At 42.4% G+C, this 15,239-nt stretch overlaps 1 protein-coding gene across 5 annotated transcripts; it reads right to left on the bottom strand.

The window, feature by feature from the left end:
* Positions 1–5,504: 5,504 nt before the first annotated feature.
* Positions 5,505–13,621, bottom strand: CCDC14 (coiled-coil domain containing 14). Of its 5 annotated transcripts, none has more exons than XM_072341898.1 (13): positions 13,523–13,621; positions 13,283–13,338; positions 12,931–13,006; positions 12,266–12,338; positions 12,031–12,174; positions 11,673–11,912; positions 11,488–11,582; positions 10,086–10,650; positions 9,465–9,606; positions 8,887–8,966; positions 8,232–8,450; positions 8,024–8,156; positions 5,505–6,777 (listed from the first exon to the last, which is right to left on the bottom strand). In XM_072341898.1, exons 1-13 carry the CDS (start codon positions 13,559–13,561, stop codon positions 5,823–5,825), a joined length of 2,817 nt encoding a protein of 938 aa, XP_072197999.1. In that variant the 5' UTR covers positions 13,562–13,621; the 3' UTR covers positions 5,505–5,822. The 5 variants fall into 5 exon arrangements, with proteins under 5 accessions (XP_072197999.1, XP_072197998.1, XP_072198002.1 ...); XM_072341897.1 differs by having other exon boundaries at positions 13,283–13,341; positions 13,523–13,602; XM_072341901.1 differs by having other exon boundaries at positions 8,024–8,153; positions 13,283–13,341; positions 13,523–13,602.
* Between the last annotated feature and the right edge of the window lie 1,618 nt (positions 13,622–15,239).

Below are 15,239 nucleotides of genomic sequence, written 5' to 3'. Positions count from 1 at the left end.
ATTAATTAAGTGTTGATAAAAGAATCTGAGTGTAAACAATTACACATTCCCTTGAATATTTCCTGAGTAGCACCAAGAATAGCAGCTCTTCCATACAAGGCCAAGACAGCCTGCAATGGGATGTCCAGAGCTCTCCACTGGCTCATGTTGTTCCTCTTGTCACACCAGCTACTAGGAGGGGTCCTGAGGATGCTCTGAGCAGTGCTTTCTCAAGTGCTCTGGGGGCACCAGGCCCATCACTGCCACCAGGAGATAGAAGGGGTTGTCCACTTTACTCTGTACTTTGAGGCTTCACCTTGAGCTCTTGGTGCAGGTTTGGGTTCCACAGTACATAAAACTACTAGTGAGTGTCCAAAGGGGAGCCACAAAGATGGCAGAGGGTCTAGACGGGGAGACATATGAAGAGCAGCTGAGACTTCTCATGGCCTCATCCATGGCCCTGAGTTTGGACAATGCTCTCAGACATAGACATTGAATTTGGGGTGATCCTGTGTAGAGACAGATGTGGGACTCAATGATCCTTCTGGGTGCCTTCCAACTCAGGATATTCTGTGATTCTGTGATTCCATGTTTCTATGATATTAAAATTGGATCTGAGCAATCTGATGGCTGAGAAAAAAAGTGACCTTCAGGAGTGTTCTTGGAAGAACTCAACTCAGAAGGTCAAAGAGGTGAACGTCTGTGTTTGCTGGGGGTGTGACACATCAAGCAAATTGCAATGAGTGATGATGGGAGGGCTTTTCAAATAAAAATAGCAGATACTCTTTTAAGAGCTCATGTTAAAACCTGATATGAGGTTATTCCTTAGTCAATGGCTGCTGTGACAGCGATCATCTAAACCTCAGCCTCTTGACCCATAGGAAGCTCTACTGCTCTCTTGCAGAGAGGTTTAAAAGATGGAATTGAAGGCAACATTCCCATGTGCTTGATGCTGCAGAGGGATGGTGGAAATCTGCAGCCCTTAAATCTCTAGCCCTGGTGTGGGAGCCAGTAGATGTTAAAGTGCCATGGTGAGAAGTTCTTTGCACAAAAACACAAACAGCCTTAGAAAACACCAGTGCTGGAGAGAGCCTGGCAATATTGTGGTGCACCTCTGCAGGATGGGAGGGAATGGGGACAAAGGTTGTGGGAATATATGGAAACAGTTGCACAGAGCAAGAATTCTGAAGACCTGTGGGCAGAGCAGAGGTCCTGGCCCTGCTAAACTTGTGTTTCTTGGGCAGAGGGTGCTAAAGCAATGGTGATGCTGGGATGACCTTTGCTCTGAGATTCACTGTGAGAGAGAACTGGTACTCCCTAAGGAATAAAGAGAACCTGAAACTGATATTAGAGCTATTTATATTCTACCTCATGCCAAGAAAAGTATTTTGCACTTAGCTTAATATCATAACTGCAAGTCCAAAACCATCACTGCTAGCTTCTAAATACAGAATAGAATCTGGGAGGAGGCAGTAAGAAAATATATGCTTTGGCTGTATCATTGCAGCAGGGAAGTAGCCAGAATTCATAATGGGCCTGGATAAAACCAGGGGTCTTAAAAGAAATACTACTTCTTAGTAGTCTTTAGACATACAAATGCTTTAGGGGCATATAAACCACATAATGTTAGCTTCGGCACAGATGGCCACTGTTCTTTGGCTACAGTTTAAACTGCTCTTTTTCTTGTCTGGTTTATCTAGCACACTGTCTTTGTGTGTAACATCAGTAACAGACATTCTCAAAGGTGCAAAAAGGAGATTTTCAACATGTCTTAGTGCTGTCAAACTTGTATTACTGGTGCACTTCATGGCTGACAACTGTGGTAGGGCTGTGCATGAAGTCTGGAACCTTGCATGTGGCCAGAACCAACTATTAATGTTATGGCTGGAGAACCGATGGGATAATACTCTCTTTTTGTCCTGATAAGCAGAATATTTGGTTTTCAATTCAGCTGCTGTTTGCTCTTCAAACAATATATGGAAACATTCCCTGAAGATACATTTATGAATGCAGCATCTGTGCAGATGTAACATTCATAGCTGACGCCATCTAATTTACATATCACTTCATTACTGATAAAGATCACCATGTAAGCATGGCATTTCTGCTAAATTTTGGAAGGAAAAGCAATGTATGGCAATGTAGATTGACTAGCCTTCATCTGCGCTATGGCAATTTGATGAATGCTGCTCCTTGCAGCTGCATCACCATTTACCAGGCAGCCTTCTGAAGACTGTTGACAGAGGACTGCCAACAGCTGAAGGTGTGGGCTCCCTACAGAGCAAGGCACCTTCCCTCACCTTCACTTCAGTAACAGGTGAAAAGATCTACAGAGAAAACACAAAGAACATCAAAGCTACTCCTGCCTGCAAACCAGAATGAGAACTTACCATTCAACCCCAGTAGAACAGCGGCTGTGGAATAGCAGGCCTTCAGACATGGAGGTGCTGGCTCTGTCTGAAGGGCTATGTGTGGGCTATTTGGGTACCACCAGTCTGGCTCATTCATCCATTGTCTCCTGGCTACAAAACCTGAAGCATCACAGCTGGTTGTGCTTTGTGTGATGCTTCAGCTCTGAGGGAGGTCTATGCTTTTCTAGTTAGACATTAAATCTTAAAGCAAAATTTCATGTGCAACAGAGAGATAACTTGCATAGTTGACAGAGCAGTCCAGTTAGTTACTTTATTCTTTGCCTCTTCCAAGCTATCCAGATGATTTCCTCACAAAACCTGGATCCAAACTGAAGCTGGAACTGTGTGGCAAACACACTTGGAGTCCTCTGTCAGCAGTGTCAGTGTGACAGGCTGTTCAAGAATGGAAGTCAGCAAATTATGTTGTGTTCTAATAAATCCCAATTGATGTCATGACAAGCACTCAACTGCTGAAGAGCAGCAACACGTACAACATGTACTACAGCACGAGCTGCTCCCACATTGTAAGAACTGGTGTTAACAAAGGTGATGCCTTTAATCCACAGAGATTTCCACTTTGTTACTATGGGAATGAGAAGAAATAACTTCTAAGCTGTTTTCACCAGCAAAGACAAATCCCTCCACTTGGTTATGTGAGATCTTAATTGTACTTCTCAGACCACTCAAACTTAACTGGTCAAAATGCTTTTATTATGTGTAAATTCTTGGATTTATTTAATTTGGAGAAAGTATTATTATATACAAACCATTAAAAGAATGAATCTGTAGGAGTTGTTATCATTGTTTTCTCTTGAACTTTCTCACCTTTTAAGGACACACTTATCTGACATTGCTTGCTTTGCTTCCACAGCGCTGCCAACTAATAAATGTCCACACATGGGAAATGTTATAATTCATTTAAAGTTCTTATTGCTCTGATTGACACATCTGAATACAAATCAAAGGACTATATTAAAAAATGATCTTCCTTTCTATTTCTTCTTAGTTTCTCCTCCTTCAGCACACTACAGATCTGCTCACATCTTGTTATCTTAAAAGACATTTTGCATTGCTTACACCTTGCTTTGACAGAGCACACTTTGAAAGGACACAAGGGACACAAATAAGATATTGTTACATCTTCCCTCACTGAGAGGAATTCTGTTCACTTCTTTCTCAAAGTAAGGACAACATGCTCAGCCATCTCGATACCAGTTACTTTACGCAGATGGTAACTATCCTCCCTCAGAGTAACAGTCCTGACTGCAAGAAGTGAACTGACTTCGTCTGCCTAGTAATAAATAATTTGCCACCTCCTGTCACCTTTCTTCTGACAGCCTTTGCCTTTTTAAAGACAAGAATTTATTGCAGCTTCTCTTTAATACAGGCTATAATCACTGTTTAAATCTTGCTTTGCTTCTTCAGTGAAGCTGCTTGTAAATATTTAATTGAAATGCGTTCACTTCCACACCATCAGTCTTATTTTGAATCTGAACTCAAGAGGTGGGGAGAGTACCAAGAAGTCCAGGCCAAGCCTTAAAAGCATTCTAAATCACTGAAGTCACTATTTAGTCTAACTTTTCTTTTTCAAAGCCGGAGTGCCAGTTGGCATTTTCCCTACTATGTGTTGTCTTCATACCTTTTTATTGCTCACTTAACAGTAACTGAAATAATCTCAGGACTGCAACACAGCACAGCATGTGGACAGAGCACTAATTGAAAGGCTGTTCAGATGGATACAAACTTAGAAGTGCTAGAACTTAGTATCTGTGTCCCACAAGGAAACGGCCAGCATCACGAAGCACAATAATGTTTCCTAGGATAAGAATAAACAACCCAGTGTTGCAGAAGAAGCCTTAATTTCAGGTCCTTTTGCTGCTGTTATATTTCCAAAGATGCTTTAACTGAAGAACCATCAGTCATGAAATACAACACTTGAGAGCTGCTAAGTGTGCAAGAGGCACACAACAGTAGCAGTGTTTGTTTGACACGATCTCTCCATAACTTGAAACCCTCCCTTATCCATATTCTTGACACTGAGATCTGGAAAGTCCTACAGAGGAGAACAGACTGGAATCCCATTCCTGCAGGATCTGAACTGCATGACCCTGTCCAGACACTGTGTTCACATCTGACACACGTTTGGCACCTCAACCACTACAGAATTTCCATGAGCTCCTCAGTCTATTCCAGCACTTTGCTAACCATACATGTTTGTCAGCTTCAAATGATGTCCAATTTTTTCTTTTCTGTTAACTGAAACCTGTCAATGCTTCTCTTTCTCAGCATCATGTTGTTTTGTTTTTATATACCAATACTAAGTTCTCCTTAAGATAAAACAGAAAATTCAACATAAAACAGAACTGTAGAGCAGAACAGAGCTCTCAGGGTTCTTTTCCTGCCCTCATACAGACTCTCCATGTATTTTCCCTTCAAGCATAGATCTCAAAACTGAAAATAGAGTCTTCCATTGACAAGTGGAAAAGGGCTACTACGTGTATTTCACAGGATCTACCATATACTGCAAATCCTTTGTGGCGATGGCTGCATTTATTTATTCTTTGAACTGTGTGATCCTGACTTACCATTTTCAGCTCCCCATGTTCCTTTAGAGCTGCTCTGTAGCTTGCTCTTCCCCAGCATTTACCTGCAGAGCTTCTTGCCCATTTGTGTTACCATCCCTTCAGGGGAAGAAATTTAATAATCAGCCTTCTGCCCCCAAAGAAAAAACAACCAACCAACCACCCTCTAAGAGCCTACAGAGTCAAGGCAGACGACTTTATGATTTAAAGACAGTTTAAATTCTCACTTCTTAATTATTGGATTATACTGAATCCAAGCCCAGCCTGGCTCAAGAATGCAGCTAAAAAAAGAAGTCTTGCCCATCCACTTCTTTGATGCTACCGTTTGCTCATCTTCATGGTAAACTAGAAAAAGAAGTTACTTTCTGAAAATACAAGGTCAAAATCAAGGTAAAGAAACTACAAAGTTAATTTTATAAAAGTTATAATCAAATCAAAGTTATCTTACATTTATCACACCTGCAACTGACTTCAAGTGCATCCCTCAGTGTTGCTCTTACTACTTTAAAAAAACACACAGAAAACCATCAAGTGTAGTTTATCATTTAATAGAAAAAACACTGCCGAAAGCACAAAGGTTTCATAAAGAGTTATCAAACGCTGTGCTAGGAGTTCATTCTGCAGTTAAAGAGTATAAAGTTAAGTCATTGGTTTTTAAAAAGGAATTTATAACCATCTGAAGTTGCACACATCAAGGGAAGCAGCACCATGACTTGAAGAACAAATCCCATTCATAATTTAAACAAATAGGAGCTCCATTTACACAAAAAATACAAGTATTATCAGTACCACACTAACGTACCTCAGAAAAGCTTTAATTATCTGAGCCAGCACATCCTAATTTGTTTCCTCACACTTGCTGTTTCATAATGCTATTCTGCAGAGTTCTTTGTAACCTAGCTATATTGGCATCCAATGCTGCCAAGCCATTCTTGAAGTCCTCTTCATCTCGAGAAGTAAATGTTGAGAACGAAGATACACTCCATTCAGACTTCCCTGATACATCATCAAACGCAATAAAGCTGACATCACTGACTTCACTGCCTTTTTTCTGAGAGATCTCTTTCTGAAACAGCACTGGAACATGAGACTGAAGTTGGCCTGGTTTGTCCGGGAAGTCTTTTGCAGCTCCACTTGAAGGGCTTTTTGGCTTCATTTGGACTTTGTCTCCTGACTTCACTTTATCCCCTGCAATTTCAAGTGTGTTTTCCACTGCCTTTTTCATGCTGTACCCAGCACTAAATGTATCCAGAATAGCTGGATCCTTTGGCACTTCACTTCTATTCTGTTGCACGGAGTTTGAGAGCTCACAGTTGTAGTCCAGCATCTTACAAGCCCTCCTCCTATGAGGCAGTGCATTAGTTCTCTCAGAGATGAGCTGCTTTTTAGAGGCACTGCTAGTCAATGGAATATAAACAGTCTCATCCAACTTGTTTTGTTCATCTATTAAAGTCCCAGAATCACTAGCTGTTTCTGCATCTTGCTTCAGTAAGGTTGGTAATCCTCTGCACGCCGATGCATGGTTCATTTCAGGTCCCTCACCAGCAAACTTTTCATAAGCTTGATTTAGCATTTGTAACTCTCCATCTTTATTTGAGAACTGAAGTTCTGTGTCTATCAAAACATGATCCATTTCCAGTTTTTTAAGGTAAGTCATTACTGAAGTATTCCCAGGACATGGATCAGGCTGCATCTGTTTCTCATGGTCATCCAAGAGAGACTTTGAGAGACCTCTTTCAGATGTGGGTCTAATGTTGTCTGCTGTGAGGTCTGACAGAAGCTTGGCCATACTGCCCTGCAAGGTTCTGTTAAGAGAAAATAAATTCATCAGATCTCCTATAGTTTTGGCAACATCTTCAAACACTTGCATATTAAAAAAAATAAAATAAAATAAAATATCAAAACATTAGATTTATCTGCCTGCAGCAAAGTTGCAACTCTCTTTCTATATAGAGTGTCATAAAATAGTAATAGGGACGTGAACTTGAAATTACTTCAAATTCATTCTACAGCTCAGAGAAATGTGCCTCGTAGATCCCACTGACGTGACTCAAAGCTTTTCCAAATCATTTCTCCCATTGCTTCTTAAGGAAACATAATAAAACAATCAATTATTCTCATTTTCTGTATAAAAAAATAAACAATTAATGCTTTTTTTATATATATGTGGGTCTGAGTGCACGCTAATAGCATATATATAAACATGTAATAAGACATCATTATACTACCATCTGGTGGTCAGAACTTAATAACCACAGAAAACCATAATATATCTGAACTTCTACTAGAGAATCTGCAATGTTGAATAACAATATTCTATCATTCCATTCAGTATCGACTCTTGCCAAGGCAGAAAACTGTTCAGCCTCCTCCGCATGTTATGTCCAAGACAGTTTTATGTATGCACTACTTTGTGTGCAGAAAGCTCTGTGAATCTCCAAGCCTGTCACCAGATTTATAGAACACCGTGATGAAGTGAAGTGCACAGCAGTAGTTCTAAAACAAGAGTCTGAGTAACAACAGCCTTCTTTCAGCGATAGAAATTCTCCCACCCTCACTCATCATTAAAATCTGGGCATAATCTAACCCAAGGGCATGCACAATTAAGTACGTGACTGTTCCTTCTCACAGCGTTTGCTTTGAAGACTGATCTTTCCGCAAGTTCTTCTAATGAGAGACTGTTTTCCAAACCAGCATAAGTGAAAAGAACAAATTCTCCTTCATTCATGTCAAAAGTTAACTTCCTAATTCTAAAGCTGCCTGGGAAATGTCAGTTGGTATTCAGATCCATGCACTTCCCATGCAGCTCCTTACAGGTAGTCTGCCACAGGTGTTAAGACTTCACCCAAATTACTTCAGGTAGCATTTTACTTTAATATGGAACTAATGTCATACAGCTTGACAGATCTGTTTCAATAGAATTATATCACTACAGTAGCAAAAGTGTGTACAAAGAGAGGTTTCAGCCTACATGACCTCCTACCATGAAGATACTGGTGTAGCACTAAAGATAAGCAATGCCAAGAAGCAAAAACACTTCACCATCAGTACCTGGTTAACTCACGCAGCCGGTTAACTTCTGCATCACGCTGACGTAACGTTATGCCCAAAATCTTATTTTCCTTCTCAGAAGCTTCCAGCTTAAACTGAAGGCTCTTCACATTTGCTAATGCCTCCTCCACTTCTGGAACACCAAGAGGAATTTAGCTGACTACCACAGTTTAAAAATGCTAAGAATAAACAAACCTAAAGCACGTACCAATCTTGACCTTGGTGGAATGAATATCGTACTGCTGTTTGTTTTCAAGCAGTTCCTTTTCTTTCCCTTGAAGATCTTTTGCAAGATGCTTATTTTCTTCCTTCTGACTTTCTATTATTTTCAGTAGCTCTTCATTTTTAGCCTGTAGCGACTCGAGGCCTTTCAGCGATTCTTTCAGTTGAGTCTGGAGCATCACATTCAAGGACTGCAAAGAAGCCACTACCAGAAGTAAACGTACAACTTTAAGCGTGTTGTGTGCTACAGTTTGGATCTCTACACTTAGTTAAGTTTCTTAGGGAATCTTGGTAACCTGACTACAGCTCATGGATAAAATGAGGAGTCTTTTGAGGAAGAGAGATTAAACATAAAAACTTCCTTCTTAGTTATCTGCCATTCTCATTGTAGGATGGACACAAAGAAAAATAACCTGCTCTGGAGCTGAGCCCTTGAGTTTCATCATCCATAGAGCACAGGTAAGTAAAACAACCCATGAAAACACAGTCACACAATTAGATCCTCAGCACTTAGCTCAGTTGCCACTAAAGGCCAGAATATATAATGTTGTTATTAATCACATCCGTACACATCTGTATTAATTTAAGCAAAGTCTTAAGGAAAATGCTCCAACAACCACCGTTCTCTACTAGTACTTTACATTCATAGTTGCAGCTCTGTCCAGATGTCTTCTCATTCCTCTCTTGTTCCCTGAGTTGCTGGTTTAAGATTCTTAGTTTCCTAAACATGAATTGAGAAAAAGATCATATTCAAAAAGTTCAGAATAGATTCCAAACCAACTCAATTTAAGTTAGTAAGAACATAATATCACACAATGTTTTACAAATATCAAGCAGCTTTATTCATTTTTTTTGGTTGAATTTCAATCTTTCTTCAACGCCAAACACTGTTAATACTGTAGTTTTCAGACTGAATGATACATGCCAGTACCACCTAGACAAAGGCTCAACCCTGATGTAACTGAAACTACTAAAACGTCAGTACGAATTGGCATTTTCTTTCAGCATCTATGCATTAATTACATCCATATATATATATATATGTATATATATATACACACACACACACACGCTTACCAGCACATTTGGTAATATTTTTTCTGTGCAGTGTTAATATATTAAGAGCCACAACGCTTACACCACAACAGCTCTAGAATATACAATTTAGAACAGACCAAAGATCTTTTAGGCTTTTTTTGCAGTAAATGCAGTTACTAACCTACGCAGCTGGGCATTTTCACTTCTGAGAGGCTGTAAAGCTAGAGCTATCTCGGTCTGTATGTTTGTGCTGCCCACCACAGCTGGGAGCAATGATATGCAGTCTTCTATTTCATTCATCAACCTTAACATTTCTGAATCATCTGCAAGAGGTGGGGGGAAAAAGAAACACCTGTAATAGAACAGTCAAAGTGATGCCGTAAGATCTCATTTTCTTCTAATGCAAACTTAAAAAAGAGAATTTTAAGCTGATCAACTACCCTTTATTTAAAACTTTAAAGCCTGACTACGAAAAGCTATGCTTCAGGATCTCAATACATGACCACCCAACACCTCCCAGACCAACCCTGGTAGGATTGCTGCTGTGTTATCCGTCCACGCTGCTCCCTGTGGCAGGGGGAAACATTGTATACGAAAGGAGAACTGTATCTATCCCTGCTGTTATAATGTTGCAATAACCCAAAACCTGACCTCATTCTTCACCAGTGAGGCACCAAGTGAAGGAAATTGTAGGAGGCCACTCCAAGATAACATATTCCAGAAACTGAAGTGCTTGCTCACTTAGTGCAACTCTTCCATTACTTTATACAATCACTATAGTGCACAGTGAATATGTTTTTACCTTGGTCTGTTATCAGCGCTCGGAGCTCTCCCAGAAGATATTTTACCATCTTTACTTTATGGGCTGTTTTATCTGCACTTTCTTGTCTAGGCTTTAGGCCTTTCTTTACACAGCTTTGCTGGCTGTTTGAATCTCTCGCTGAGGCCACATCAAGCATGTTCAATTCACCTTCGCTGATCACATCCTCACTGTGTTCCTCAGAAGCATCCTTCTCATTACTTGAGATGCTACACATGGCCAGACAGTGACAGAGCTTCTGTTCAGTCCCACCATTTACCACTTCATGTGTTCGTAACAGGGCCAGGTGAGCTTTTATGCACCTTATCAAGTCTGCTTCTTTACTCCATTGCTCGTGGCTTGGGGTCATCTCTCTGCCTGAAGACAACGGGGTGAATGTAGGCACTGCAGAGTTACTTGATGCACCTGACAACACATAAGGCCTCACACCAGGAAGTGAGTTGGCAGACTGTATTTGTGCAGGAGTGGGAGCAGCAGAAACCACGGGGAAAACCACAGTTTCTCCCATCTGTGGCACACATTCATTGCCGCTGTCTATGGGAACACCCTGCATAAAGAAGATACATATTAAACAGAAAATTAGCATGATTTACATTTGATCTTAAATGTTACGGATAACATTAAAGCAGTTTGATCTCTGTTGTGTAAGAAAAATAAACTTCAGCAGATCTGGCCTTTTATTTCCTTTTATAACCATTCATCCCTTGAACAGAATCAGAACAGGGAAAAAACAAAAAGAACACAAAGTTATGGCTCAGTATTTTCAACTGGTGTATTTATAAAAGTCAAGGAGAGCACTAATGGCACACAGACTGCCTACAGGTGGAAGTTAACTCTACAGTCTTCCAGTTCCAAAGTGCAAACCCATTACCACCTCCCAAGGCAGATGCTGGTGCTCTCCATTAGTTTTATTTTATGCCCTGAAATACACACATTTTAAAATGTGTCTCTAAGATACTACTCGGTATCTGAAGACATAATTAATTAAGTCATTAGTAGGGGAAAAGCTACACATGAGATACAATTGCTTTAATGAGGAGTTGTTTAGAGATTCTTACATGCATTATTGATAATATAATTCTGAACAGTAACAAGTAATTTCCTACACCTTTCATGCTTCCTGTCCGTTACAGAATTCCCCATACAGAAACACCTCCCATTTCACTCTTTGGTGTCTATATATATATATATATATATATATATATAACATTTTGAACTGCAGTATTTTTTCCATCATCTTTCCACAGTACAGGTTGAAATACACTAAGATTTTTCATAATGAAAGAATGCCATTAACTCAAAGCCCTTACAAATCAGCATATAAAGAAATAAACAGTGCCATTTTAAACTGCTTATTACTAATCTAAGTCAAACTTTTACTTACAGCCTGAGTAGATAAGGAATGAGCTGCATGCTGCAGGGACAGGTCTGCTGCAGAGACAGATGATTGGTAATTACAAGCTGTAACACTGGGATAGCCTGAAATGAAACAACGCTGTCACAGATCAGGGCAACCTGGGGCAAAACCTGGAGTACAACAGCAAGCCCTACATTGACAGTCCCACTAACCATGATCTGAGGTAGGAAATGAAGTCACGGTAGGTATTTCATTATTGCTCTGTGATGGCTGGCCAGTTATCAGAGCCATCTGGGTTTGCACATGCTCACACAGTTTCTGACGTATCACAGGAGACTGTTGACTGCAAGGCACATGAGTTGGTCGAACCAGCTGGTGCTGTGCTGCACTGGGAAGCTCTTTCTCAGTAGATGGTGTGGTAGATGAGAGAAGTTTCTTAGCTGATATTGGCACTAAAGAAAGAGAAGTTCAGCTGAGTGTTTTGTTCCATCTCCTGGACCTACACACCATCAAGCAGCACAGAGTCTGTCAATGTTGTTTAAGAAAAAAAGCCCAAGGAAACCTGCTTACCAATTTCTTTTCGGATGTGGGGAGCAGAAATGCTTTTTTTCAATCCTTTCTTCTTCAAAGTATTTGCTTTGGTTAGCAAAGGTTTGGAAGTAATTCTAATAGATGTTGTTTTCCCATGTTGTTTATGGATAGTCTCCTTTCCTACTGTTATTCAAAACAAAGGCTGGTCAACAAAACAAATCACGACAGCCCTACAAATACTTAAAACATAACTTAAATTCTCAATAGTTACAACCTGTAGCTTCATTTTCTAGGATACTCTTCAGTAAAGCTGCACAGCGGTCAAGTCCATTATGAATAGTGCTAACCTGCACACAGAATAACCTCGGTCAGAGAAGGAGCATCACTGCTTTCTTTCAGTAAAACAGAACCCTTTCAGAGGGGGCCGTTCCCTGTCACAAAGCATCACTAACGTGGTTATGCTTTTGGCAGTACAAACAGCATAGGTGTGTTCACACAATACATTCTATGTCTTACCAAGCTGCCAGAGGCAAACTTACTGCCCAGACGATTTGCAAACACCTGCAATGTTCTGTCCAAATACTCTCAATAGCTTTGAAGGAGCTACTTCTAACCCGCATCCAGCAGTATCTAACTTAGCATCTTTTTGCTTCAGTCATTTCAGGGTAGATTTTGGTTAGACATAAGGAGAAAGCCATTTACAGTGAGAATGGTGAGGCACTGGAACAGGTTACCTCGTGTTGTAGTTGATGCCCCATCCCTGGAGACTTCCAAGGTGAGGCTGGATCAGGCCCTGGGCAAATTGATGTAGCTGTGGTGTCCCTGTTCATTGCAGGGCAGTTGGACTGGACGGCCTTCAGAGGTCCCTTCCAACCCTAAGGATTCTAGTCCAGTTTCCATTCTCAATATGTGACCATATTGAGAAGCCAGGGAAGTTACCTGATCATCAGAATCAGTGGAACAGAGGCAGTACCCAGCCTCCACATCAGAATGACATCCTTTCCTTAAGCCAGGCCTGGAAAAAAATAGTCACTGCTCAGAGCACTTCCTTAACAGGTAAAGTTCAAAAGACAATTCTAAGGTTACTTTTACTCAATAGCAGCAAAGAAAAAAACAGGAAACATTTTATCAACAGATAACCTTCTCTTTCAGCAAGTTCTAACGCTGCAACCACATCAGTCAGCATACAAACAGCTTACATACAACAACTCAGTCCTAACCTATAAACACAACGTGCACAAGCGCTCGCTGTGCTCCCAACCCCAGAGAGCGGCCGCGATTCGAGTCTTACCGTTTCCTTGCATTGCTTTGCTTTGCTGCTCCCGCCAGCCTCCCAGAAGACAGCGCCTGCTGGTAACAGAAACACGCGCTCACTTCCGCAGCGCGCACCGCTCTCGCTCAGCGCCTTCAGGCTATAACCCGCTCCCAGCGAGCACCCGCCTTCCTGGCCGAGCCCGGAGGCCCTTTGGCACGGATGGACCCCAACCCCACGCGGCGGACCGTCCCGCTCTGCCCCCCGCCCCGCTCGCACCTTGCAGGGCCGCACCGCGCCCGCCCTTCCCGTGGCCATGGCGCCGCCGCGGGGGAGGAGCCGCCGCCACGGGGCTGCCGTTAACCCCGCCCCCTCCTGGCGCCTTTCGCCGCGCGCCGGCGGCAGTGGGAGCGGGAAGGAGGGGATTGGTGGAGGGGGGGAGCTGAGGAGCCAATGGGAGCAGGGATCAGGATGTGGGCGTGGCGGTGTTGCGCGCTCCCTCCGTTTGGCGGGTTGTTCCCCGCGCGTGGCGCGCCTCGCGGAGCCCCGTGGCGATGGCTGCTCCTCTTGGGGGTTCGGAGCTGCAGGTCCTGCGGGGCTCTGGGCTCTACAACCACAAAACACGCGGAGAAAAAGGCTTAAGATGCGTAGCTCGCCCTAAGGGAACAGCTTTGCAAAGGGCGGGTCGTAAAGCTGCACGCAGCCCGCGTCCTGCGAGCCTTCGGGGCACCGAGGTAAGCGGGCTGGTAGCGAGACTAAGGGTAGAAACAGCAGCCTTTTGCTCTTACCTGGTGCTAAAAAACTCTCCTTAGAAATCCGAGGCAAGATTAGAAGAGCTCCAAAAGCCACGTAGGAACTACCAAACCTGCGCCAGAAACCTTGGTGGTTTTTCTTGAGGTGATTTCTCGCTGAACACGAGGGCGTTGCAAACAGCCACGCGGGAACAATGGCGGTGAGGGCGCTGCTAAGAGCACGTTGCTCATAAAGAGCGTTTCGTTGCTCAACCTCGCAAGATGCGTGTTGAGCACAAAAAAAACCCCGTGAGAGAAAGCAGGAGCCTAGTGGAGAATCGTATAGTTGGATGTAAATGCGATGAGAACTTTAAGCAGGGCGTTACTGAGGCTGCAAGCGTGGTCCAATTTCAAAGCAGGCTTTAGAACAAACAGCCAAGTGGGTTTCCATGAGCGTTCATCAGGCGTGCTTTCATTACATCGTTCTGCTTGAAAGCTGCTTTAAGGAAGAGCCGTAGCTCGTGTGTTTTGTTGGAGCACGCGTCGCGTTTTGGTTGTTGCAACCCTGGCAGAGCGCGTGTCCCGCATGGCACGAGCTCGGCTGCATGGCTCGTGCCGGCCGCCAGATGGCGCCACCCGAACAGGGAAAGCTTTTACGGGCACTAACGCTGAGAAAGAACGTGCATGGAAATAGCAAACAGAGCATCTGCCATCTTCTTCCCATACAGAACATCAGCTGCCGTTATGTCCGAAACCACCACCTGCTGCCTGGCTTTCTTAGGCAGGAAAACACGAGCAGAAAACACACAGTGCCGTATTTCTCTCATATTCGTGGTTTTCTTTGTCTGAATATGAGGTAGTAGTGAAAAGGCGCTGACCTGTTCCCTGTGACACAAGGAGTTTGCTGGAGTCCTTTAATTAACAATACAAAAATCAGCATGAATATGATCTAGGAAGACAGAGCCAGGATATTTCTCATCCTGTAAGTAGACATTTGTTCATGCATCGTATTTCTTTGGCTGCAGTGGTGTGACTTCGGTGAGCAACTGATGAAAGAATGAAGACTACCATCCATTCTTCAGGGCCAAAGGAAGCACAGCTGAAGAAATAATCTACCTTCGACTGTATAGAAACAGGTAATTCAATAGCATTTGTCATACCCACTATGTTTATATTAACTGCACAGTATGTGGACATAAAGGTGAAGGAAGATCATCTCAACTGAAAAAGTAGTTATTGGAAAAATAGTGATAGAATAATAAATC

This window comes from Excalfactoria chinensis, chromosome 7, assembly GCF_039878825.1.
Source record: "Excalfactoria chinensis isolate bCotChi1 chromosome 7, bCotChi1.hap2, whole genome shotgun sequence".
Lineage (NCBI taxonomy): Eukaryota > Metazoa > Chordata > Aves > Galliformes > Phasianidae > Excalfactoria > Excalfactoria chinensis.
The sequence above is the reverse complement of the archived record's forward strand: the minus strand, read 5'-3'. Positions and strand labels throughout refer to the sequence as shown.